General features: G+C 38.4%; 1 protein-coding gene and 1 long non-coding RNA gene across 4 annotated transcripts; both read right to left on the bottom strand.

The window, feature by feature from the left end:
* Positions 1-78: 78 nt before the first annotated feature.
* On the bottom strand, positions 79-1790 carry LOC309704055. 2 transcript variants are annotated; one of them, XR_014276132.1, is made up of 3 exons: positions 1687-1790; positions 853-992; positions 79-746 (listed from the first exon to the last, which is right to left on the bottom strand). It is a non-coding gene; the product is annotated as an uncharacterized lncRNA (long non-coding RNA). The 2 variants fall into 2 exon arrangements; XR_014276133.1 differs by having other exon boundaries at positions 79-743.
* Positions 1791-5534: 3744 nt separating this feature from the next.
* Positions 5535-24957, bottom strand: abcg2a (ATP-binding cassette, sub-family G (WHITE), member 2a). Of its 2 annotated transcripts, none has more exons than XM_082528211.1 (18): positions 24817-24957; positions 23355-23567; positions 17135-17194; positions 16539-16653; positions 16106-16258; positions 15729-15886; positions 14727-14829; positions 14554-14602; positions 14367-14465; positions 12132-12248; positions 11612-11757; positions 10289-10371; positions 10100-10189; positions 9327-9451; positions 8838-8992; positions 7426-7515; positions 6555-6625; positions 5535-5980 (listed from the first exon to the last, which is right to left on the bottom strand). In XM_082528211.1, exons 2-18 carry the CDS (start codon positions 23534-23536, stop codon positions 5830-5832), a joined length of 1947 nt encoding a protein of 648 aa, XP_082384337.1. In that variant the 5' UTR covers positions 23537-23567; positions 24817-24957; the 3' UTR covers positions 5535-5829. The 2 variants fall into 2 exon arrangements, with proteins under 2 accessions (XP_082384337.1, XP_082384336.1); XM_082528210.1 differs by having other exon boundaries at positions 5536-5980; positions 24755-24956.
* Between the last annotated feature and the right edge of the window lie 208 nt (positions 24958-25165).

Raw genomic sequence — 25165 nt, 5'->3', positions numbered from 1 at the left:
TGAGTGATTTGTCAAATAACCAAAAACTGTTAAAAACACAGGATCAAAACAGTGAACTTTGAACATTTTTTCAAAGAGATAGACAATGTAAATCATTGTAACTTGTTTTTCTGTTTAATTACGATAAACCTTTTAAAGTGGCAAATAAATAGTTTGTAAATACATTTTCAATCACCGCTTAAACGAATTCATTACATTAGTGTTGTTGTTTTATTTTTTATGAGATCAAAGTAAAAGAGCCTTTAAGGATAAAATAAGGGATGGGTTGTGATTTGCTAACTAAACCTAAGCTAAGAACAGTATCATACAGTCACTGAAACATCCCCAAAACAATCCTGTTACAACAGCCAGGTACAACAACTACTGTCCTAGCTGCTCGATGTGGTAGAGTTTAAAATACACTAATAAAAGAAAAACATTCACAAATCTGTAACAGAAAATCAGGTTCAAAACATGGTCATGGTATGATTTTAAGATTCATCACTTGAGTCCTCAGAAGAGAATGAACCTGCTTTCCAGGTTGCTGATGACTTGGCACTGCGTGATGCCATCTGTGAACGTCCTATTTGTCTTTGTCTATTGGCCAGTAAGTAGTAAAGGATTCTGAGGGCAGCGTTGGATTGGCTGTTAGGGATTGGTATCACAGCAGCTGGCTGTATCCTGACTGGTACTCCAGCATCTTTGGTCTGTGGTTTCTTAAGTGGCGGCTTGACAGATGGCTTTTTAGTTGTAGTGGCTACCAACTGCTGTAATACAAAGATAAGAGATTAAGTTTGCCTGTAACAAAAATGGTTAAACTAGGCTACAGCTAATCTGTCAAGGTGCTACTTCTTAATATATCTAATACATCACCTTCCTGGTGATGGGGGAGGTTGTGGTTATCTCAGTGGGAGTGTCAGGTGTATAATCAAAGAAAATCCTGCAGGTTGCATCCACAGCTGAACCGTCGATCTCTGGAACCGCAAAACCCGTCAGATAGGAGATGGACCGATCTAACAGAGGGGAGGCTTATTTGTCAATTTCTTAACTTTGACGTTAACAGAAACATCTTTTTTGATTTGTTTTTCTATGATAATGTAGCACAACTTTGAAAGTATTACATTTTAACTGGAAGTACATTTATTGCACTTTGCATGTTTCCAAGAGTCTCTTAAGTCGTCACAGGTGGAGAAATACTGAATACATGGTAAATGCATTTTTCTTCTTCCTGGGAAAGCACTATTTACACTTTCTTTTGTGAAAAAATTCTTTGTCTGCTTTTATCCAAAACATAGGATTCAGGATTTGAGTAACATAATTACTATGAGTTGAAATTCAGAGGGTTAAGTTTTAAATTACAGCTCCACAAACTCATTCAGCCTGCAAATGCAGACATATTTACAATTTAAGGCCAGATTCAGTAGTCAGTGGTGAACCTCTATCTTATCTACACCAAGGTCAACAGCTCTGTTTTGTATCAAGGTGTGTGTGCTGCTATTCGATCTGTCAGTGTGCTGCATATTTCATGATGACAGGACTGAGGTGTTTTCTTTTGTCTTTGGTTTGTTGCAAAGCCGCCATGAAGATAGCATACTAAAAATAGATCCATTTACCAAATTTGTATTTATAGTATATGTTGTTTAATCATAATCATTTGCATCCTATGGCTTAAGTTCTTCAGATTAAAATTAGTTTACTTGTACTCACCATTAATTAAGTCCACACTCTGAACTTTGAGGAGGAAGAGCAGGAAAATGAAGGGTGAACTCCAAGACATGACCACCGATGCAAGGAACAGAAAAGAAGGTAGACAGAAAGAAGACAGAGAGCAGAGTGACTTAGGAGAGCAAGGTGTTGAATAAAAGAGGCTGAAAGGAGGGAGGAGAAAGAAAGGGAAGACATGTACAATGTCTAGACTGTAAATATTAGTCAGAGCAGGACTGACAGATTTGTGGTTCTGTTTTGCAACAGAGTAAAAGCCACTAATCCTTGCTGCTTTTTTAAACTTTATTCATTTAAGGTTTATGGAGCAATGTCAATATGTGTTCTCCATTACTGGGAACTTTTTCCCAGATTTTGTCATCTTTTCTAGACTTTTCTAAACTGGTCATATAAAAACTGTTTTCATATTATTTATATATAGTAAAACTCCTCCTCAAATCGCTTTTATATCCAAACTGTAAGGCCTGGATATAAAAGATTTTTAAGTTAAATGTTGCCATAACTTTAGCCTGACTGTTATTTAGGGATTGAAGAACCTGCACAGTCACCCAGACTACCTTCATCATTCAGAGATTACAAAATTAAGGCAAAGCTTGGTGAAATACTGTAAAGATATTGTGCTAAAATTAGCATGATGATACCTGCTGGCCTACTGTATTGCATTTGTTTGAATGCGTTACACCTTATATTTTAGAGCTACATCAGATGATAAGAAACAAGCATTCAATATTCAAAACTAATTCTGCAAGAAGGATTTAGTATATTTCAAAACCAAGAAAAATATTTATTTAGGTGCTTTTTTTTTTTATAAACATTTTGCACATTTTGGGTTTTGTTTTTTGTTGTTGTTGTTGTTGTTTGTTTTGTTTCTTAGACAGAATAAACCTGCGACCTAAGCTACAATTAGGAAACTACCAAGCCCCTAGTGCAAGGAGCTTTCACTCAAACCAGAGATGACTTCCTTTCAATCCTACTGCGCAGAAGTTTGCTGTAGTTCCGTTGTGGGCACACCAGGGGGCAGTCAAGAGCTATATAAAAAAACTAATGGTTTAAGTTTTTTTTTTCAATTTATCCTTTAGTTATACAAGTAGTCCGACTGGAACTCAATGCCTCATTCACACCTGTTTCTGATAAACATTAAAATTACAACATTAAAAACAATGAAATACCAATAAAATAACAAAAATGCAAATTTTCTGTTTACACAGTCACATCAAAAATAGGAACAAGTTCCCAGTGATGATTTCATAAGGTAATTCATACATCTTAAGAAATGTCATTACCTATTTAAACTTGCTTCCACACAAAAAGAGATACATTTTCCTTAAAAACTTTGCTTAGTTTTTACAATTGTACCACAAAAGTATCACACAAATTACAACTGTAAAATTCAGTTTTGGGGATAACCCCTTCCTGTTCCAACATGGCTGAATACCAGTGCACAAAACAAGTTCCATGAAGACATGAATGAACAAATTTGATGTGGAAGAACCTGACAGGCCTGCACAGAACATCTTTGGGAAGAATTAGAGTAGAGACTGCGGTGCGAGCCAGGCGTTCTCATCCAACATCAGTGTCTGACCTCACAAATGTGCTTCTAGAACAATGGTCAAAAATTCCCATAAACACCTTTAAACCTTGTGGGAAGCCTTCATAAAAGAGTTGAAGCTGTTATAGCTGTAAAGCGTGGGCTGACATCTTATTACACCTTATGAATCCAGAACGGGATGTGACTCGAGTTCATATGTGTGAAGGCAGTTGAGCAAATACTTTGGGCGAGATATAGAGTAAGAAAGAAAAATGAATCTTGACTTTTCTGATCTAACACGAGAAACCCACAAATACATTTGGTTTTAAAGAAAAACTCTGTTAGCAGGGAACACTTTGTTACTTTTACTTGTACATCAGCACAGATAGCTTCACAATACTTTTTGTCACCTTGGGACTTCAAACAAAACTACGGAGCCCCGCAAGGGACAGGGGAGAAAAAAAACATTACAATGAACTTTTCGCAAAACTTTTGCGAGATCCCGAGTTTGTTTTGCGAGATCTCGCAAAAATCCGTCTTAATTTTATTTTTCTCCCATGTCCCTTGCGGGGCTCCGTATAAAACATCTCCACACACCATAAAGAAGGATAATGTTTGTCTATGCCCCTGTCTTATTTACATTCACAAATCTATCAGACTCCTTCAAGAACAAAATCCCCATCATTTGCTCTAATTTGCTTCTCTTTATAATCTCAGCTGTTGGTTTGATGTTTTGCTAAAGGGCTCATTAAACGGTTTATGGAAACAGTTAATCATCCACTTACCACACAGAGGTTTTCCTACAGCAACACAAAGCTGTTCTCTACCTATATGTCATTACTGCCGTTACTCATGTTAAATGAGATTTCCCAACTTCACACAACACCATAAACATAGCAGTGGTTTCTATGGGAGCTAGTGTCTGTTTACCGGCACACACCTACTGTAGCCCTTTGATGTTTCTGGGTTTGTGTACACGTGCTCTACCCTCATGATCCTCTCCCATTATCTCATCACGTGCAAACAAAAGGCAGATTGCTTTTAGAGTCACGCTTTTTTCATGGCAGAGATCCAATAAAGTGTTGGAAACATTCCTCAGGGCTGTTTGGTCCACATTATAATGATAGCATTGCACAGATGCCGGAGATTAGTCGGCTGCACCTCCAGGATTTGAATCTCTCATTCCACCACATGCCACCAGAGCTCTATTGAATTGAGATCTGCTGACTGTAGAGAACAGTGAACTCACTGTCATGTTCAAGAAACCAATTTAAGATGATTTAAACTTTGTGACATGGCGTGACTGGAAGCAGTCATCAGAAGATGTCTGGATATTTTCTCTGTTTTTGGACAATTCTCTGTAAGATACGGAGCCCCGCAAGGGACATGGGAGAAAAATAAAATTAAGACGGACTTTTGAGAGATCTCGCAAAACAAACTCGGGATCTCGCAAAAGTTTTAGCCGCATTCTTCGGAGGCCGCCAGCTCGAAGCCGACCGGGAGGTCGAGGCACGATGTGCCGGGAGAGCGGTGTTCCATGGCTGTAGTAGGTCTCGACCTCCCGTTAGCTTCGAGATGGTGGGTGTCAGATCTCCAACAACATCAGAGCACTTTTGCAAATATGTGATGTCTTGCAAACCGAGCAGATATTTGACGTTTACACAACTACATTCACGCCTCAAAATATCTTAAAAGTTTATTTTGTGACCCAGAAAGAGTAATATTACAAGTAGCTGCCGCCATTGTTGGGATTCAACTTTTGCAAGATCCCGAGTTGGTTTTCTTGATCTCGCAAAAGTTCATCGTAATTTTTTTTCTCCCATGTCCCTTGCGGGGATTCGTAGTAAGACTTGTAAATACTTGCGTGGGGAAATCCCAGATCAGCAGTTCCTAAAATAATCAGACCAGTCCGTCTGGCATAAACAACTACACCACTTTCAATGTCACTTAAATCCTATTTCTTTCCATTCTGATGCTCAGTTTGAAGAATCTTGAACTGAGCAGCTGTATGACTGCACCTAATAAAATGGCTCGTGTCCCTGCCTGTTGCTTAGTTCCCCCAGCACCACCATCAATGGGTTTTGACTGAAATGTTTTTGCTACAGCTGACTGGTTTATCACTTGTTTCAGCCTTTCATGAGTCCATCAGAATGAATTATAAGAACTTTGAAGGTACAGTAGGAGGAATTGGTTCAAAGCTCATGTATGATTTTTTTTACAGGCAAACATTTACAGCTAAATGTTGCTGCTGACACTGTATGTCCTAAAACGATCATGAAAATTTAAAAATGAGCAAAACAGACACGTAATATAAATTCAACGTTTATAAATATGAAATTCTTGTATTTGTGATGCTGAACTTTAAAGTGCAAAAATTATGATACAGCTGATGAGGCATTGTTAGTAAGGGGTGATCAAACAATCAGTTTTTATAACAATCTTTATAAAAAATTTACAAAAAGAAAAAAAGAAAGGAAAAAAAATCAATATTATAGATCTGTATTTATAAACTGAATAACCTGAATAAATGACGTGAAAACTAGACCTGAACTTGAGAAGAACAAATAACACAAAAACATCCACGACCAACAGTCAGGAGTTTAGGTGAACTTCTTGATGAAGCGCAGTTTCAGGTAAGTTATGATGAGGAAGCAGATCGTCATGATAAACAAGGCCAAGTGGTTCTGCCACATTCCCCAGAGGGAGTATTCGACGCCCTGCTCCTCCAGAACCTTCTCCCCAGAGTAACAGCTGGAAACAGAGCACAAAAGTTCCTCAAAAACAAAATAAATGCTGAGATATGCTGAGATACCAAAAGCTGCAGTTGCTCTGATTCACTAGAGGTGAGTCATTCCCCAGAGACTCCCAACTTTACAGAAGAAATTTGCTCATGGTACACCAGAACTGCAGTTCCTCTAATGACCACTTGAGACTGGCTTTATAAACGAGTCAGTCCCCACAGACTGATGTAAAAATGTCCAACTTCATTGCAGAAATAAACATGTTTACAGCCTGATACAAAAGCTGTTTTTGCCTAGTATCTATTTAAACAACATCTCTAAGGGACTTGAATTGTGTTAAGGCTTAATTTTAGATGAATCTGTTGTGTTAATAACTTTAATCCCTTTTTAATCCCATTCTCTAAATTTATATTTTGAATTTTGATTGCAGCACAAATTTGTTTTTTAAACATTTTGCATTATTTTGGTAGTTATGGGCTTTGTGCTCACAGATGAGCCTGTTTTCCATGTTTCTATCTCATTTAGGAATCCCCAGTGAACCTCATCACTTCATGTTAACTTGCATGTGTCTCAGTGCTGCTTACTATTGTTGGTTGAGAGTGGTATTCATTTTCTCACAGAATGTCAGCCCGGTGAACTCATTAGCCTGCAGAGCCTGGAGAGATTCACAGACAAATCAACAAACATCACTCAACAAGAGTTTCATCTGAAGAAAAAGTTCTTTTAAACCCAGAGTACCAACCCTGCTCACAGTATGCATGTGTAAAATGTAAAAACTACTGAAGAACTGCTTTTTTTAAAACAAAATGTTCTTCCAGGTAAGGTGATGCTAGCATTATTGCACAGGAGTGAAAATCTACAGCAAGTTAAAAGGTTTTCTAAATCTTTGCAAATGCCTTCATATACTAGCATGGTTTATTTCTAAAAGCTGATCTTACCTTATAACTGATAATCAGCACATCAATCAATCAAACTTTATCTATATAGCGCCCTTTCAGCTGGAGACACAAATCCTCTTTGGGGTTGTTTTAGGAAAGGTAGAGCCAAATGCAATACAAACTAAAAGCAATGATGCATTTTGAAAGTAATAACAAAATGTCAAAGAGAAAAAAAATAGCTTGTAAGCACCACAGGAGAAGAACCAACAGGGAAAAATAAATAAGCAGTAAAACTTTATGTAAATAAAGATGGCCAGATAAAAGATCCTAAAAAGAGAGAAACATTATAAAATAGAATAAAAAGTATGATTAGTTAATAAAACAATGTTGCAATGTTGTGCATCATGGTGTAGCCCAACTGAGCTCAAATATGGTGTAAGTAACTAAAGTAAGTTTAACAGTTTAGTCGGTTACAGGCCTAACTTAAGGGAAGGGAAGATTTCTAAGTGATTATAAAATTGCTGCAGATATAATAAAACTGTTAAAAATAGATGTAATTGCCAGTGTTTGTACTTACACTGAAGCCATATCTGGGTATACTTAAGTACTTTAACCACGCGAGCCAGCTGGCGATGGAGGGGATGTTCACTAGCAGTCCTGCAAAGATCTGGAGAAAAGGAAACATAGCAGATGAGGCGAGTGGCGAGGCTTTGTGTGGTAACTTCAGGTTTAGCCTTGAGTTTTCATTTCTTTCTGCCTGTATGCATAGAAGATCCCACATCTACAGAGGTTTTTCGCTTCCCTGATGAGTACCAATTTCAAAACCATGGTATTGATCTCTCAGCCTTTTACAGATCAAACAGAGCACATAGGCCTTGAACTTGTTGACCTTTCATAAAATTTGTTGAAATATTGATTTGTGTTTTTATAGCTGTTCTTTTCTTGCTCCCAGACTTTTACCTTTGCCAGAAATAAAACTAAGTCAGTCTTACATGTCACAGGAATACATTCCTTTATGAAATTCTGTCTAACTTCAATAACATTAGCATTACCTGTCTGACCATCATGAAGATTAAAGGTGTTAGTTATAACTTCTCTAAAGCTGATATTTAACTTCTCACTGTCAGTTTTTTCTAAGCGAGTTCCTCATAAATTGATGTAAATTCATATTTTTATAATCAAATGACTGAACATTATGAGATTTGCTTTAATTCAGTTTGCTGTGAACGTGTGTCAGAATCGCAGCCTGATGTTAAGGTGGAACCAGAAAAGGGAAAATATACCCTGGTGCATGCTTGCAAGCACAGTCCCATCATGGTTTTGTGAGTGTTTGCAGGATTTTGATGGAGATTACCATTACCTGTGTTATAAACACAGTTTGCATTCTGCACTTTTTGATGGACTTATTGACTAAGCCATTATTATTTAATACGTGATTCATTTATTATGTCTTCAACTGATTAGTAAAGCCTTGAGCTGACCACTTTTATGCCTTCCTCTTTACTTTTGGAGTCTTATGGAGTTGTGTGTATTCATTTTGTATTTGATTTTATGTTACATTTGTAATTTTGTAATAGTGTGCCTTCTTTGCCCGCTCTTCCTCGCCTGCTGTAAAAAGAGTTGGGGTTTTTTGTTTTGTTTTTTTATTTAAAGGGACTTTCGGGTCAAATAAAGCTTAAATAAAAAATAAACAAGTATGTTGCTAGTCAGCCTGTGAAGCCGAAGGACACTTGTGACTCACATGAAACAATAAACAAACCTATCGGGTCATGAATCAAGTCAAAAGTAGGGTCACTTTTCCATAACCTTCTGTACAATCAGACAGAGTCGTCGCCCCCTGCTGTCCATTAGAAAAAAATGCAGGTTTAGGAGACCTTCACATTGGCTTATCTTTTCAGAGCCAGAAGCTGCAGCCATCTTCATATATGGAGGCTCTGGGTGTGTATGCACTAATGTTTGGACAGGTGTATGCTGATGTGTGTGCATCACCATCATGAAGACGCAGGAGATCGTCATAAAGATGTTAGCGATGGCCACCACTGTCTGGTCAGCTGAGATGGCGAAAGCCATGGAGGTGGCGGTGTAGGCACACAGAGCGACGGTGAGCATGAAGAAGAAGAAAGCCCCAGCTGTCGGCTTCAGACCTGTACATACACAGACGAAATCACAAATCAGAGTGCCAGGGTTATAAATAGTAACAAAGATGCACAAACGGCACATGATACAAATCCTAACAAACCTCTGATGTGTAAAACAACCTTGTCTTTATATGTTTTTTGGCCTTGATTTCTGTGATATAAAAATCTCAGAGTCTAACAGTTTTTCCTTCACATATGCAAAGGATAAACAGATCAAGATCAACATTCATAACACAGACCATTAGAAACACTGACACATCGGTTTACCAATCACATCTGCTCTACTCTGCATACAATTAAAGAATAAACACCAGGATAGCACAGCTTGTCTTCCACCTACCAACCATGAAGTATGCCACACAGGTGAAGACGATAGCGGGGATGGTCCTCAGCGTGATGATGTCAGACAGGATCTTACACAGGAAGTAGACCGATACCCTGTAGTAACCGCTGATATACTCATGACTGCAGAGAGAGAGGAGGACATACAGGAAACGTTGTGTTAAAAACGGCATCTGTGAAAACATAATGATAAATAGAGGTGAGTGCCATTGCTGCAGACCTTTAGCTAATAAAGTTGTCAGAAGCATTTAATCTGAATTAGCAAGAAAGAAAATCAGCATAAAAATGTAAAATGTCAAAAAAACAAAATGATTGGAAATGCATAAACTTTCCATTTTTAAAATGCTTCTTAATAATCCTACTGATCCTTATTAATTGAAAAAAAAAACATTAAATATAATGTGTTTTTAATAAGTAGATGATAGTTGTCATTATGATATAAAAGGGCACTGCAAGAATGTGTGTATTACGATTTCTCTTTTTTTTGGCTAAATCTAAAATATTACATTTTGTGAAAGAAGAAGGCAATGAGAGGAGAACATATTGATCTGACTAAAAAAGAAAGTAAAGATGTGCATTTCCTGCAAAGAATACCGACTCGGGTCCCTGGATGATAAGCAAGTCCCAACAATTTCACTTCATGAACACATCTTTAAAGAAAGCAAAGATGCAAACTCCTCAACATGAATGAATGAGTGAATTTTACCCTCATATAATGAAAACCTTTCACCCCAAAGTGAATTAAAAAAGTTCCTTGAGTGTGAGACCCACGTGAAGATTTTCCTCTCTGCGATGAAGAGTTCAGCAGCCGACAGGGAGCTGAAACACTGATTCACGACGACGAAGAACAGCGCACCAGTCCTGGACACACAACCACACCATCAATAATCTCACATCCCAGATTCATTTTTATCATTTGTCTTTCAAATGTGACAAAGACAAAAGTACTACAGTAAATACCTGTTCTGAATCCCACTCGAATCATTCTGGACATTGAAGAAAAGGGCTCCGACAACCAGAGCGAGGAAGATTGTCACTGCTACCTAAACAGATTTTTTTTTTAAAAAGAGACTTATAACCACTTATCACAGTTATCAATGCAAGTTCATTATTCCTTGAGTTTGAGGCAGGGAGGTAGTGTGTTTCCCAAACCCCTTAAAATGATCTGATGATGCAGTTTCAGTTATTGACACCAGGTGCTGCTCCTGCTAAACTCCCACTGACTGATGACACGTGCACACAGGAAGAGATGAGCGGTGATGCAGTGACCACAGAAAAGCCCACAGTAAATTCAACAGCAGGCAAAATAACAGTGAAGAGAAAAAAAGAAAACTTTCAGATAAATATGTAGTCATGTAAAAGACTAAGTGCCCCCTTACTGCTTCCGTAGGACTAAGAGGACAAACATCACCCACAAGCTGCTAATCAAATGCACTTGATTAGAAGTCTTGTTAGATATGTTGTCTGTTCTGGAGACGTCAGATATGCATTAACACAATGCCACAGTATTCACAACAGTGTCAGTCCCAGACTGTGCAGTGATGTGGTAGAGGGGTGATGAATTGATGTCTCTGCATTATTCTAGGTCCTTTACCGTACAATGTAAAGTGACGGTTGTTGTGATTTGACACTATAAAAGTAAAAGTGAATTGAAAAAGACAACTGAGGGCTGCTTTTTCTTTTCACAGCCACAGGACTGACAGCCATACCAAAGTACTGTAGTGTCAAATGTGTGGCCATCTATCCTATAGCTAAATCTTGCCTTGCCCTGGAAGCGTCTAATGTTTGGACTTTTTGAATTGTTTATTTTATACTCAAGTATAAAGACTTTCTCTTGTAGTGATAATATGTATTTTACCATTTGTTCTTAATATCATGGTTATCTGGGATTGATCTTGAGTTTTTTATATCTAATTTCAGGTTTCAGTTACCAGCCTTCCCCTGCGTTCCCCGTGTTTTGTCATATTTCCATCTGTTGGTTTTACTTAATTTTTTTGTCATAGTCTTTGTCTCACATGCCTTGTGCTCAGTTTTTTATCCTGTCTTGTTTGTCTTGTTCAGTTGTGTTCCCTGGCATCCCTCAGTTAATGTTTGTATTTGTTCATGTTGTACTGGTTGTCCTCCCTTGTGTTACTTTGTGTTACCTTGTAAGTAAATGAATGCCTGCAAAACCCAATGAAGTGAATAAATTCCCTCTTAGACAGTGAAGATACACATTCTCCAAACTGGACAGTTCTTGTTTTAAATAAGTGAATAAATAAAGTGAACTTTACACAGACTTACCTGAGCAATGGAGGTCTGTGGGTTGAGTATGAGGTTGCGAAATGTCCTCTTGAGAACCCATCTGAACTGCGTGAAGAAGCCAGTGGTGTAGGTGATGGTTCTGAAGGGAGTAGTAGTGACCACCTTCTTTCCCTGGACGATCCTCTCTGAGACAGACAGAAGGTGGCAACGGTTTGAATTAATTTACATTTAAACAAATGCTCATGTCTGTATGAACTAATGTGTTTTGTTCACATTTAAAGTCATTAACATGTCCTGTGAAGACAGGACAGCAAAGTTTCAAAGTAAAACCAAAATAAAGACAACATCAATTTGAGACAATGTAGTCATTCGTTATCTCTTTGTGGTTCATTTACATTGGGATTCAATTATTTGGAGAATTTTTGACCAATTTGTACTCACTATACCTCTTTTTTGTAGCCATCTAGCTTTGTTTATCGTCACCCAACATATTTTTGTAACAGTTTCAGATACAAACATTAAAAATCAATAAAAACTGAAGCCTTCTTTTGGTACCCACCCAGCTCTGCTTTGGTCTCTTTGAAGTGTTGACAGTTTCTGTACTCCTCCACCAGTTTCTCCCCAATCCCTCTTCGGGACTTCGACATCGATTCTGAATCCAGCTCTTGATCTGGATCTGGACAAAGAGAGATCTTGTCAGGTCTACAAAAAATAGGGTTTTATATTATTACTTCTAATCATATAATCACTGGCATATGTCACAGAATCAGGATAAATCGCTTTACAATTACAATTAGAACTAAATATTTTAACCCAAACAAATTCAAACTAATGTCAAATCAAGTCTAAATAATGTCATGTGTCCTACAGTGCCTGAATGCAGCATGTGTTACAGGTTCACTTGAGGGAATTTTGATTTTGCACATCTTTCTGCAGCACTTTCACACCTGGTTGACCAGTGAATCTAAAAATGTATGTAGGACAGAAGAGGGCACCTTCATCCTGCTAGCAGCTTGTCCATAATTTGAGTTCATAACCTTTTAAAATCAATGTACTTTTAGTTATAGTAAACATTTCTGTAAGTATTTTGAGTCATTAGTAATACCTTTTTGGAGAACAAAAAAGGGAATAAAGTCAACCACTTTCACCAAACCACTGTTTGCTGGACAGCTGGTTAAAACGTATGTTTTGGTTTCCACATGAAAGAAGTGTAAATTTCTCAGTGCTCAAAAAGTTTCAGGAATATTTGTCTTCTATGGATGTTGTTGTTTCTCTTCTGTAACCTAATCATCATGACTATGATGCAGCTGATATCGTGAGTTAAACGCAGTCTGCTGAACAAAAGTTATTGTTCAGACTTTAATGATTTCATGTTTGAACTAACTAAAGTTTCACAGGATGAATTCTCAAAAAACTAACAGCGGAAAGCCCTACGAATATTATAGAGGGCAAAGTTATAGCTCCCACTGTGAGCTGATAGTGGCCGAGTTGGACACTGGACACAGTGATACAGAAATGTGTCCATTTGGTGTTTTAACATAAAATGATGGTGCAGCAACTGGGTATCAGCGTTAGTGTAGAACAGCTGTTTACTGATACTGGATGGTGTTTGATGAGATGAAAAGGGAAGACTTGACACAACTTCTAAAAGCTTCTTTCTCTGAATTTTTTTCCTCCAATTTGTCCACACTCAACTGCAAAAACTGCATGTGATGGTTGTTATTATTGTGTGAATGCCTGTTTCTTTTTATTCTTTATACTTTATTCTAGTTGCTCCGTGGTTCTTCGCCATGAAACTACTTCCACAGTTTTTGTGCAATTTTCATTGTTCAAATTTTAAACTATTCTGCTGTTTCTGCTAATGCCGGCTTCGGTGCTCATAACGTCTATACTTTTTGAGATATTAAGGTTTTTATGCCATTTTAGGCCCATTTTGCTGAATGGGACCACATTATTAGTGTGGTCACTGATTTTGCTTGCCGGGGTAGCTGTGTTTTAGCTCAGTGAGATGAGCAGCCGTTCTCAGAGCAGCAGGCCCGGGTTCAAATCCCGCTTATGGCAACATTTTTTTCGATTAATGGTTAAACATTTTTCATTTTTTTCAACACAAATTTCAACTTCTTCACCACTTTTCAGCAGAATTTTGAGTTGTTTCAGCCCTTTTCAGCCACGTTTCCGGTTTCTTTGGCTGTTTTCAGCAGAAATTCTGCTGATTCGCAGCTTTTCAGCAGAAAAAGCTTTTTCACCTCTTTTCATCACAAATTACAGCCTCTTCTGCTCATTTAAGCAGATTATTCAGTTTCTCCATATCGTCTCAGTATACTGAGAACTGGTTTGGCTCAGCAAGATGATTAACTGCCTTGCGACAAGGCGGCCTGGGTTCAAGCCCAGCTTGTAGCAACATTTCCTTTCAGGTGATAGTTTAACTTTTTCACATCTTTTCAGTACAAATTTCAGCTTCTTCACCCCTTTTTAGCACAATTTTTGTCTTTCACCTCTTTTCAGCACAAATTCCAGATTTTTTAGCTGTTTTCAGCACAATTTTTAGCTTCTTCAGCTCTTTTCAGAAGATTGTTCTCCTTCTTCTGCTGTTTTCCGATTCCACTACAAGGCATTCACACAGCATTTTTGCAGGAAATGCAAATGTTTCTAGTTATTATTATTATTATTATTATTATTATTATTATTATTAAGAGATTTTCCAAACAAGGTCAGGTTATAACCACGATGGCTTACACCTCAGAGGATCTTTTTTCCCCACTGCTGTCTTTTTGTCCAGAACAAACTTACACACCTTCTGTTTTCCCACTGTTGAGGGCGACGGCGGTCGAGTCTCCGTTGATGACATCCAGGAAGAAGTCAGCAGGGTTGTTGTGGGGCTCACAGATGTATCCTAGGAAACAGTTTTAAAACATAGTCACAAACATTGCCTTTCTGTCGTGTTGCATCTTGTTGGGTTAAAGTTAATCAGGCGTGCTTACCAATGTCAGAGAAGTACTCCAGTGCACTCCGTGCTGGGCCGTGATAAACCTGACATGTTTTACAACAGAGAGAAGAAGAATTAACATGTAAGTCACAGTTTCCTCCACAGGTAGCTTGAAGTTAGCTCAGTGAAAATGTTTAAGTCTTTCAATAAGCAGTATTTAAAGGGGACCTGATGACCGTTGACTAGCAGGGTGAGGCTGTCGAAGAGGCGGTAGATGGTGTATCGAGGCTGGTGGATGGAGAGGATTATGGTACGACCATTGTTTGCAATCCTGGAATAACAGTAAAAAACTGTTATTTAGGTTAAACTTATTCAATGGATTTTTTTTTTTCATTTATTATAGTTATTCATTTAGTGATACTACTATTACTACTACATATGATGCAGAGGGCTGCAGCTTGTGGCTTTCACCCTACATTGACAATTTGCTAACTGAAGTTACCTTTGGCCTGCCTTTCTTTCCATGTTAGGTCAGCCTTTGGTCCTCTCACTCATGTTTTTGGTTAGGGTTACCCTAACCTTTCACTGTACTTTTGGTTTTATCTAGAGCATTTTCAGTTTTGGTACTGTTGTTTTTTACACTTAGGATGGCAACCTGGCAACCTAATTGAAAACCTAATGCAATTAAGCTCATTCAACAAGTTAAGGTTTGAAGATTTTTAACATTTTTAAGCATTTCAGGCAAAATCTTCAAATTTTCAGTTTTCATTTTTGCTAGGAAATGCTTTTTCTAGTTGCTTCTGCTCTGCTCCTAGAATAAACAGTAATCAGCGCTAGCTAACAGTCTCCAGAAAAACACAGACTCCATGTTTCACCCAGCGAATGTTGTCTAATTGAACCAGAATTCAGCTATGCAATGATTACATCAGTCCTTCTTGCTTCTTACTTAATCCCTAATAAAACATTTTACATTGGAAAATACAGTTATAGATAACGCCGCCCAGTTCATCCAAACTCCTGATGCAGATCTGGAAAAATGGCCATTTTTAAAAATCAGTATCCTGCAAAATCATCACTATTTACAGTAGTGATGTTTGTGAGCTAGCTTGCCCAGTGACTTCATAGATTTAAGGACATAACTTCAGACTCAGTGTTAACGTTCAAGGTGTGGCCGCATGATATAGATGGGCATCTTCATGGCATCAGCACTAAAAATATGTGCGTTTTCACCTCTTGAGCAGCAGCAGCACAGAGTTGGCCGTGCTGGCGTCGAGGCCTGTGGTGGGTTCATCCAGGAAGAGGACAGGCGGGTCAATAATCAGCTCCATCCCAATGTTTGTCCTCTTCCTCTCGCCACCAGAAATCCCACGAATCAGCTGAGTGCCCACCTGCACAAACACACTACAATCAGACTTTTTCAATCTGTCTTCCAGTTCTTCTCATGCGTCTTTGTTTTGTTTTTTTTCTCATTTCTTTGCGCTATTTAATCTTTTGGATACTTTCATCCTTCCTATATTTTAGAGTCAGTTTTATGTATTCTATTATTCTTTTGTACCACTTCTTGACTAAATGTTTTATTTTTTTTATTGAAGTTTCTTTCGTCTCACCTTGGAGTCGGCCACTCGGCCCAGTCCAAGCTCCTTGATCAGTCTGTCAACTTTCTGCTTCTTCTCTTTATGGCTGATGCTTGATGGGAGCCGCAGGGCTGCAGAGAAGGTGAAGTTTTCTCTGACCGTCAGAGTCCCCATCACCACATCATCCTGCAGACAGGAAGCTACTGTTTAGAAAAAAAATCTAACACATTAAAAGTGACCAAACATTTACTGCTGCCAGATGCATTTTTGCTTCAAGGACATCTTTTTAACTCAGTTTAATTTCCACAGATGTGACTTATGACCTCAGTATTTCTAAAACAATTAACTTTATGCAACTCAAACAGACTTGGCCTAAGAAGCCGGTTTTATTGTTGCAGGAAATCTCTTCCTGCCCTGTCCAGGAACTCTGCTAAATCCTGTCGAACTTCCTGCCTGCTTCACCCACCTGAACCACATAGCCAGACAGACACTTAAAGTTTGGGGGCTGAGGGGCTCCGTCAATCAGGACCTCTCCTGACAGACCTGCAGGGTCCTTTCTAGCTGCCAGAACATCAAGAAACCTAAAACAAAAAGGCAACATTCAATCACAAATTGAGTCCCAGTCAGGAGGCTTTATGCAGACATCAGCTCACACCATCTATAAGGATGGTTGCTTTCCTGTTACACACCATCTGAATTAGCAAAGGCAAGAATAGGCAGTCTTTGCTAATCAGCTGGCACAAATATAGACGGGAAGTTTGAACAGAAAAATAGCAAAACGTTCTTGTTTTATTTCCTGTAATGTCTTTTCCATATGGCAGGAAAATTGTTTATATATTCAAAGTGTACTGGATAGAAGAAGACCTTATCTTTCTGTGTACAGCAAAGACACAAACATTTAGGTTTCCAGCAGTTAATGTGTACAATACTTCCTCTACACTGATGCATCGACCACCAGTTGTTCATCTCTTAACAAACAAAGACGTTTTCTTCAGATTTTTGCTAAACATGAATGGAAAACATCCCGATTTCTCCCTGCACAAACACATTTGCAGCACTCACGATGACTTCCCGCTTCCTGTCGCTCCCATAATGGCGTTGAGACCTGGCTTCATGATCCCACTGAGGGAGAGAGCGACAAAAATATTATCAGCGGTGAATCTGTAATGTTTTAATAATTCATTTCATAAACAGCAGCCGGGAAACGTTTGGACACATTCAAGGGTTTCAGCTTCTTAAATTTTAAAATTTCCAGTTTTTTTCTTTATTCTGTTTATTTTTCGCTATTTTTTAAATTTGAACTCTTGGTTGAATGAAGTCACTGTGGTAACTGTGAAATTAATCAGCAATAAAAATAATAAGCTTCACTTGCATGAAGCATACAGCTCTTGAAAATTTACATTCCTAAAGTTTAATGGATCACTAATAAAGATTTAATGTTGATCTTATTTTTTACTGTGTAGGAATAATAAAATCTTCTTCTGAATTGGGGCAACCAAAAAATCCTGAAAGCAAAAACTCTGTGGTCATCAGTGATATCAGGGTCATTATAGTCATCCCAGGCAGTATGCCACAGCTAAATCCCAGGGAAATAAGAGGAAAAAGAACACAGCAAACAGCAAAAACAAAACAATAAAAAAAGAACCCAATCGCCCAATAAAATATTTACTTTCCGTAGACCTCCATCCCACTCACTCACCCTCTCTTCTCTCTACCAACCTTCATCTTCGCAGTGCTGCTTAGCCTAGGATTACAGTAATGACCCCAATATCACTTTAAGGCTCAGAGTCGCTGTTTTCGGAAAGCACTGGAATTCCTTCAATGAAACAAACAGTTCAAAAGGTTTGCAAAACACCTGTCTGACCCCAGTGACAGGTTAGGCTCTAAAAAGTAACTTCCAGGGTTACTTTTCCGTGGAAGTTTTCACAGGGTTTTTTTTTCTGAAATGATGAAGCAGTTTGAGTTCTGCTTTTCTCTAGAGTGACTTTTGTGATACTACAGAAGTCATGCTGCTGTATTTCTGAGGAACTGAAATGGCTTTTTCCAGCAAAGTTACAACTTTAGTGGCCGTTTGGTTGAGGATGTTTCATAACACTGTGATTCTTATTCTGCATTTTCCCTGACATGTACAAGGACGAAGACTTCCTCTTTTTTTTTAAACTGCCACTAAGCAAATCTCAAGCTGTAACTATGACACAGCAGTTTTATATGTATCTGTCTTATAGTCGCCTTTCTCTCCTTCATGCCTTTCAGGCTAATGCAGGTTTATTTTTTTTGCTCTTGCTGGTATCGCTATAGTATAGTGAAGGGGATTGAAATTTACCACATGCATCTGAAATCCAAAACCACATGGGCACACTGTCAAGTGTCTGCCAGGGCATTAGTCAGCAATTTACTGTTTTGGAAAAGTAAAATTCATTTTTAGTCACTCAGTCATTTAAGTGAGTCTGAGAAACACAGGGAGGTGACTTCCTCCTGCTCAGAATCTGTCCTGTCATTGATTCAGCAGAAAACATGACTCTGCAGCGTTGTTTAGATTCCTGCAAATGAGAAACTTGCCACTCTTAATTCCAATTTTTTGATCAAATCCAATTTTTTTGTCTGCTTGTTCACACTACAAATAAAATGTGGCGACAAACACGCTATAGTGTGAGCCCTCAAAGTGGCCCGCGCCCCAGGTCGGATTTGAAAATATTGGATTTGTGCTGTTCACACTGTCATACCATGATCGGATATGGGTCGCATAGGATCAAAAAAATAAATGCGCTTTCGCCTGCAGTGTGAACGTAGCATTAGTAACTCAAAACACATAAGAACATTAAAACAAAAACAAAAAATGTAATGCAATGTAAAAGGAAAAATTAAATACAGTATATTTGTCCTTCACATGTAATCTGCATTCTTGTGTCTATTTGTTTAACTTACAAAAAGTCTCACTGCTTTTTAGCATTAGTATCCTGTCCCATGCAAACATACTTTCTGCCTCACTCACGGCCCAATGGGTGTCTTTTCAAAATCGTGAAGGACCTCGCTCACAGCATCTCATGCTACACCAGAGTAATTTGATCAATTTTTATTGATCAAAAAAAAATTCTTGCTTTTTTTTCTTTCACTATCTACTTTGCAAATGACTTATTTTTTTTACACACTAGGTGTAGGGTAAAAAAAACATTCTAGTAATGAAAAGAAAACTTAGGGCGTACTGTTGAAACTCCACTTCTTTATCACATACTGACGTATGTCTGAGATTAAATGCACAGATAGGGTAAGTTCACTGCTCTACCGAGCTGCTCTAATGGACACAGTGAATGGATGGATTAGCTTGAAGAAGAAGGTGACTTGTTAGCTAATCAATCCAATGACACGTCGCCTACTGGTGATGGCCAGAGGGGCCGATGGCGTGATATGGCAGCCTTGCTTCTGTCAGTCTGCCCCAGGGCAGCTGTGGCTACAACTGTAGCTGCCTCACCAGTGTGTGAATGTGAGAGCGGATGAATAGTGGAATTGTAAAAGCGCTTTGAGGGTCTCGAAAAGCGCTTTATAAATGTTATAAATATTATTATCTCTCATCCAAGTGACTCCACTACAAAAGGTGGATGAAATCCTGCTTTGTTAACTTTACCTTCTTTCTATATCTTCCTCTCGTCCTTTGTTTATTAGGTTTTCCTTTCCACATCTTATCACAATTCAGAATCCCTTGCGTGTATTCTCCGCGTGACAATGGCGTTGCTGATAATTTAGCTTCCATTACACCCAGACAGGTCAGTTTCTGGCCTGATTATAAATGCACAATCATAAATGATGGTAAAGTCAGTTTTAATGCGCTCCAGTATGAGCTGTCACAGCAGGATACAGCCCTTATTCTCATGCAAACAGATTAAACGAAAGCACAGACCTTCAACTTTGTCAATGATTACACATGTCCAATAAAATCCCACAGGTACAAGTCATTAAAATCTGCACACACGCACACAAACACACCTGCTACACTTTGACCCATTAAAGCTTTCATAACTTACATATATAATAACACATTGATCTTTTTTATAACAGAGTATAATCCATGGCTTTGTCTGCAGATACGTGTTGGTGTAGTAGATTTAACTCTACCATTACCCTACATTTACCCTGACCCTACAAAGATAAAAAACCAACTATTTGTAAAAAAAAAATGTGAATAGCAATTATGGTCTTTCCAGGTTGCACTTTTCACAGTTTCACTATAAGCAAATCGCAATTTGCAAACAAGGTGACATCTTTGTCGATCGTCAATATGAGACTGTGGCATGGTTAGCAACCGAAGCTAACAAACATTTCAATGTTGAATAACTTTTGGCGGCCAGGATTTTCACAGTGTCTAGTTATGACTAAAAAATGGTTTCAAAATGAAAGTTGAACAGACACTGAGAAAATATCAGCAACGTTGATTCAACTTTCATTTATTTTTGGAGTTCTTCTACATTAATGTTTGTTAGAATACAAATCATGATGTGGTTTTCTGTCAGAACCCTGCACCTATTTGTGATAGATTTCACCTAGTGACTGACAGGAACCACTCACCAATTGGTCAGAGAATAAACATTTTTTTCTAGTGACCAAAGGTTACCAGGGGAATAGGCAACTGGTCTCTAGGTTTTGTGAATAGGGCCTTACACCGCTGAAGTTCAGTTGTTCTCAAAAACTCAAAGACTCAGACCTCAGAAGATTAATGAAACTATTATTTGACTATTATAATTATTATTATTACATTATTTGGCATTTATTAGCTTTAACTCCAACATCATCTGCACGGCTCATCTGGCATTGTTTTAAGGACCTGAAGAAGCTTAACTGTCAACAACCTGGAGAACTTTCTTACTAATCATTGCTTCAGTGCTAAAGTAACTGTCAGTTTAAATTTATTAATCCTGGCTGTTATAAAGTGTTAATACTTAGCATCTTTGATTCAGTAACCTTTACACCCTCAACGTTCTTGCCAAGTAAAGTTTCAAACAAACTGAGGCAGTACAGCATCCTGTACCCGTGCCTGTTTGTTGGTTTAAGCCCAGAGTCATTGTCTTCTCACAGGCTTTTGTATGTACAGTATGTGTATGTGTTTCACAGAGGCAAACTTAGGAACCTGAGTCTCCCGACAAAGCAAACTTCCTTCCTTTGCCTCCCAACATGTGGGAGTGTTTGAACCAAGCAAACCTTGATCGTGTCACGTTTGCATCCCAGGTGGGCTCCTGGCAGTACGTAGACAAATAAACACACAGTAGCTGCACATGCAGACTGTGCATTACCAGTTTACCACAGTATGGGCTCATGCTTACAGTCACCTGAGGGCTAAAGCATGCCTTGCATTGTAGCATCACAGGAATTTCTTGTAAGACAAAGTAAATCCAAGCCAGCTTATTGCAGTTTGGTTGGTAAACTTTAAGAGGCAAAGTGCATCACTACAGAAACAGTGAGGTGACAAGATATGACTTAAAAGGCTGTTAGTCAAGTTGTAAATCCACAGTTTTTCCTTGAAGCTGTTTCATTATCACAAGTCCTGACAAAACCTGAGCATTTCCACCCTCTACACATATATACCACGTGACTGCGTGGTATATCCTTGGGTAAAGGGCGTGCTCATTTTGCCGATTTTTATTCATGCTGCATGTTACTCTGCTGATTGTTAGAGCGTGTGATGTAAGACAAGGTTACATGTGCTCTAACAATAATGCATTACCCAAGCTGATCTTATCTTATCTTTAAATTACCTGACTGCATGTTTCTTTTAGTAGAGACGTGGTCCAACATGGGCCTGCAAAATCGTCTAACTGAACCCAATGGATTGGTTTGCAAAGTGTGAAAACTGCAGTGAACTTAGAAATTAATTAAAGTACATTGTTAATTTTTTTATGATGGCTGAATAACTACACAGGATTGGAAAGTTACGAAATTTGTTGTCTCACAATTTTGAAAAAAGGAAGGTAAGCGGCATCTTTCACTTGGGCTTCTTTGTTCAGCTTTTTAAAAAAAAAAAAACATTGCCTGCACCGAAACTAAAATTCTGCGAACATTAATGATGTGTCCTCATCACCTGCTCAGTGTCTTTTATGAACATCCACTGGACGTCCCTCTGAATCTTTCTAAAAAAAGAAGTCTGTATTCTAGGAATTTTTGTTTGTTTGCCTTTACCGTGATGAAACAATAGCCTTTCACTGATGTTGTAACATCATAGCCCACTGAGCATCACACAAGGACAATTCATAACCAAGTTATACCATTAACCAGAATTTGGGAAAAACACACCTGTGAGTGTTCAAAGGTCCTCAGTAAAAAAGATGAATATTTTTTTAAGATGAATGTGTGAACAACGTCCCTTTTATTAAAACATTCCTCAGCCACACAACTTTCAAAATTAAGCTTAAAGTTCTGAAAACCAATAGATAATTAGCCATTTGTGGGATATACATGGAAAAATCAAAATCCCAGACTTCATTTGCCTTTGTTACATTTAGGGATGGGTATCGTTTAGGTTTTATCTGATACCAGTGCCAAACCGGTACTTTTGCAACCGTGCCGGTGCTCGAACCGGTGCTTAAACAATGGATAACACAAACTTTGTCCAAAAACCTCTCATGTTTAGCTGTTTTCCAATTTTTCTTTGGTCATTTTAGCCTTCTTGGCCAGGGTGAAGGGAGTATCTGCCATCAAACAAGAAGACAGCCGCATGTAATGTATCCACGATGGTGTTTGCTAGTTCACCTTACATGCATTAATGTAATAACGTGGTTAGCCTACTCAACGTAAATTACACACGAACAACATTAAGCTACTCACGCAGAGAAGAATGGCTGCTGCTGCCATCATCATCCTCATCATTTCTGCTACACTGGCAGGGCTAGGGGCCAGGACTCTGCTCTTCGGGTTCTTGGGGGATGTTGCTAACTCCGGGTCCGATAACAGGCACCACACCCGCAGTAGGTAAGGTGCATTTCTCGGCTTTAAAAATACCCCGCTATGTGTCGCCGGGTGTTTCATCAGATTCGAGGAGTTACCTTCTTTGCACAGTATCAGCTTAAAGCACTTGTTGCAGGCTGCTGAGTTTGCATATTTTGCTGTGAAGTACAGCCAAACCTTTGACCGCTTAATCTAATGTTGTACTTTTAGGCTGCATGAAGATGAGATATTGCAGCTAAGCTTTGCCCTCATTTTTTAGAAGTGTGTTTAAAATGACAAGTAGCCTGTTGTTTGTTAGCTTAAAAATAAAACGTCTGTTGTCCTCGAAGTTTAAATGCACCAGTCTACTCACTTGAGGTCGATGAGGATGTCTTTGGTCGTGGCCTTCTTTCGGCAAAAACATCCACCTCCCTGTTTCACCTTGTAGTGAATATTGTGGAAACTGACTGTTGCGCCGTGCAACTGTTGTCTTGAACGGGACCCTTTAGGGGCTCCGTTTATCCCCATTTCGATCGTATCTTCGTTGTCTGACATCCTTCAGTTGTCTCCACCTGTATGCCCAACACTGAAGAACATTTTTGCTGTAAATACCATTTCTTAATAAAAATCTAATCTTTTACATCTCTTGAGGCAACGGTTTTGTTTTTACATAACAAATATCACCATATCTTGTCATTTTTTAAAACCAAATTTGAAGCAATTTGGTTTGTTATAAATCCTTATTTTTTTGATTTCCATATAAAATGCCTATTCTACATCAACATTAACAATAGTAGATTTTAAAAAATCATATTACAATCCTGTTGCTGCACTTTTGTGTGACTTTATGATATTACGTTCATTGCTGCTAAAGTTGAACTTGAAATGAAAGCTGCAGACAGGTCATTTACTCTCGTCTCCTCAGTGCTGCTGTCTCAGAATGTATTCTGTTAAATTTTGGGAATCTACAACAAAGCAAAGCCATATGAACAATGTCTATGCTTTAATGTCTATGTAGTTAAAATCAAGTATGTATTTCAACTATTACTATATGTTAGAGCTAAAACAAAGACCAGATGTTTAGATAACTGAAGAAATTTAAAACACATGCAGCAACACAGTTCACTTACTCTTAAACCCAGCACCAAGTTCGGATATTTCTTTAAGTGAGTCAGACCCACTGAAAAAGAAAAAACACTGTATACAGCTTTTAATTGTGTTTGCCCAAATCTCTTTCCTAAACACTGTTTGACTTTTAAGCCAACATCAATAAGTCCCGAGAACAACTATCTACAATTATCTAGAACTGTAAATGAATGAAGCGGGTGGTTTCCTGTCATTTTCCCAATTAATGTTTGGAATATTTCTGGAATCTGGAATGTCAACTTTTCTAAAACCATTTACATTTTTACATTATTGTTACTGGATTCGGTTTTTTAAGAATCATTACCCAAGCTTACAAGTTCACAAGATGTGTAAACTGAAGCTTGGTTTGTTGAAAATACCGTAAAGGTCAAAAGTTCATATGTAAATTGCTTGTGGCATCCGGCCTCTGCAGTAGACGCTTCCTGCAGTGCTGATTATCGGGCATCTCTAGTCTAATCTGATATACTCAGAAGCAACACCGTTTAATCTTAATGTCTGCTTCATACCACGTTAATAAAAACATGTTCTAGACTCTTCCATCTCAGCGAGAGCTGATTTTAGATTTTAAAAATAGAGAAAAAGATACACGTGGCAACCAAAACTCAAAACAAAGACACTATCTCTCACCTGCTTTAGTCGGAAAGCGCCAATGAAAACAGCTACGGACAGATATCAGACAGCAGGCTTACCAGGAAACTGCAGTGACTCAGACTGCAGAGCTAAACGCGTGCTTAGCAGAGCTAGAGAGGTTTGTTTAGTACATGTGCTCAGCCCGGTTTTATGTCTGAAAGGCGTGATAAGAGAAGTAGGGAGGAGGGCACTACTCTCTCTCTCTGTGTCCTACAATGGTGAGGTCCTGTTATTGCTTTATTGTGACATATGAGTTCCTGGGTAAGCAGCACTGCTGTTAAAATTTGCACTTGAGATTTTTGTTTACATCATTTTTCACTTGACAAGGGCAGGGCTTTGAACTTTATTGGTGACCCTGAGGGGTGGGTGTGTGTTTGTTTCAAAGGTCATTTACCTGCACTTTCATTA

This window comes from Aulonocara stuartgranti (genome assembly GCF_965226115.1).
Source record: "Aulonocara stuartgranti genome assembly, chromosome: 3".
Lineage (NCBI taxonomy): Eukaryota > Metazoa > Chordata > Actinopteri > Cichliformes > Cichlidae > Aulonocara > Aulonocara stuartgranti.
This window is presented reverse-complemented; position numbering and strand designations above follow the sequence as displayed.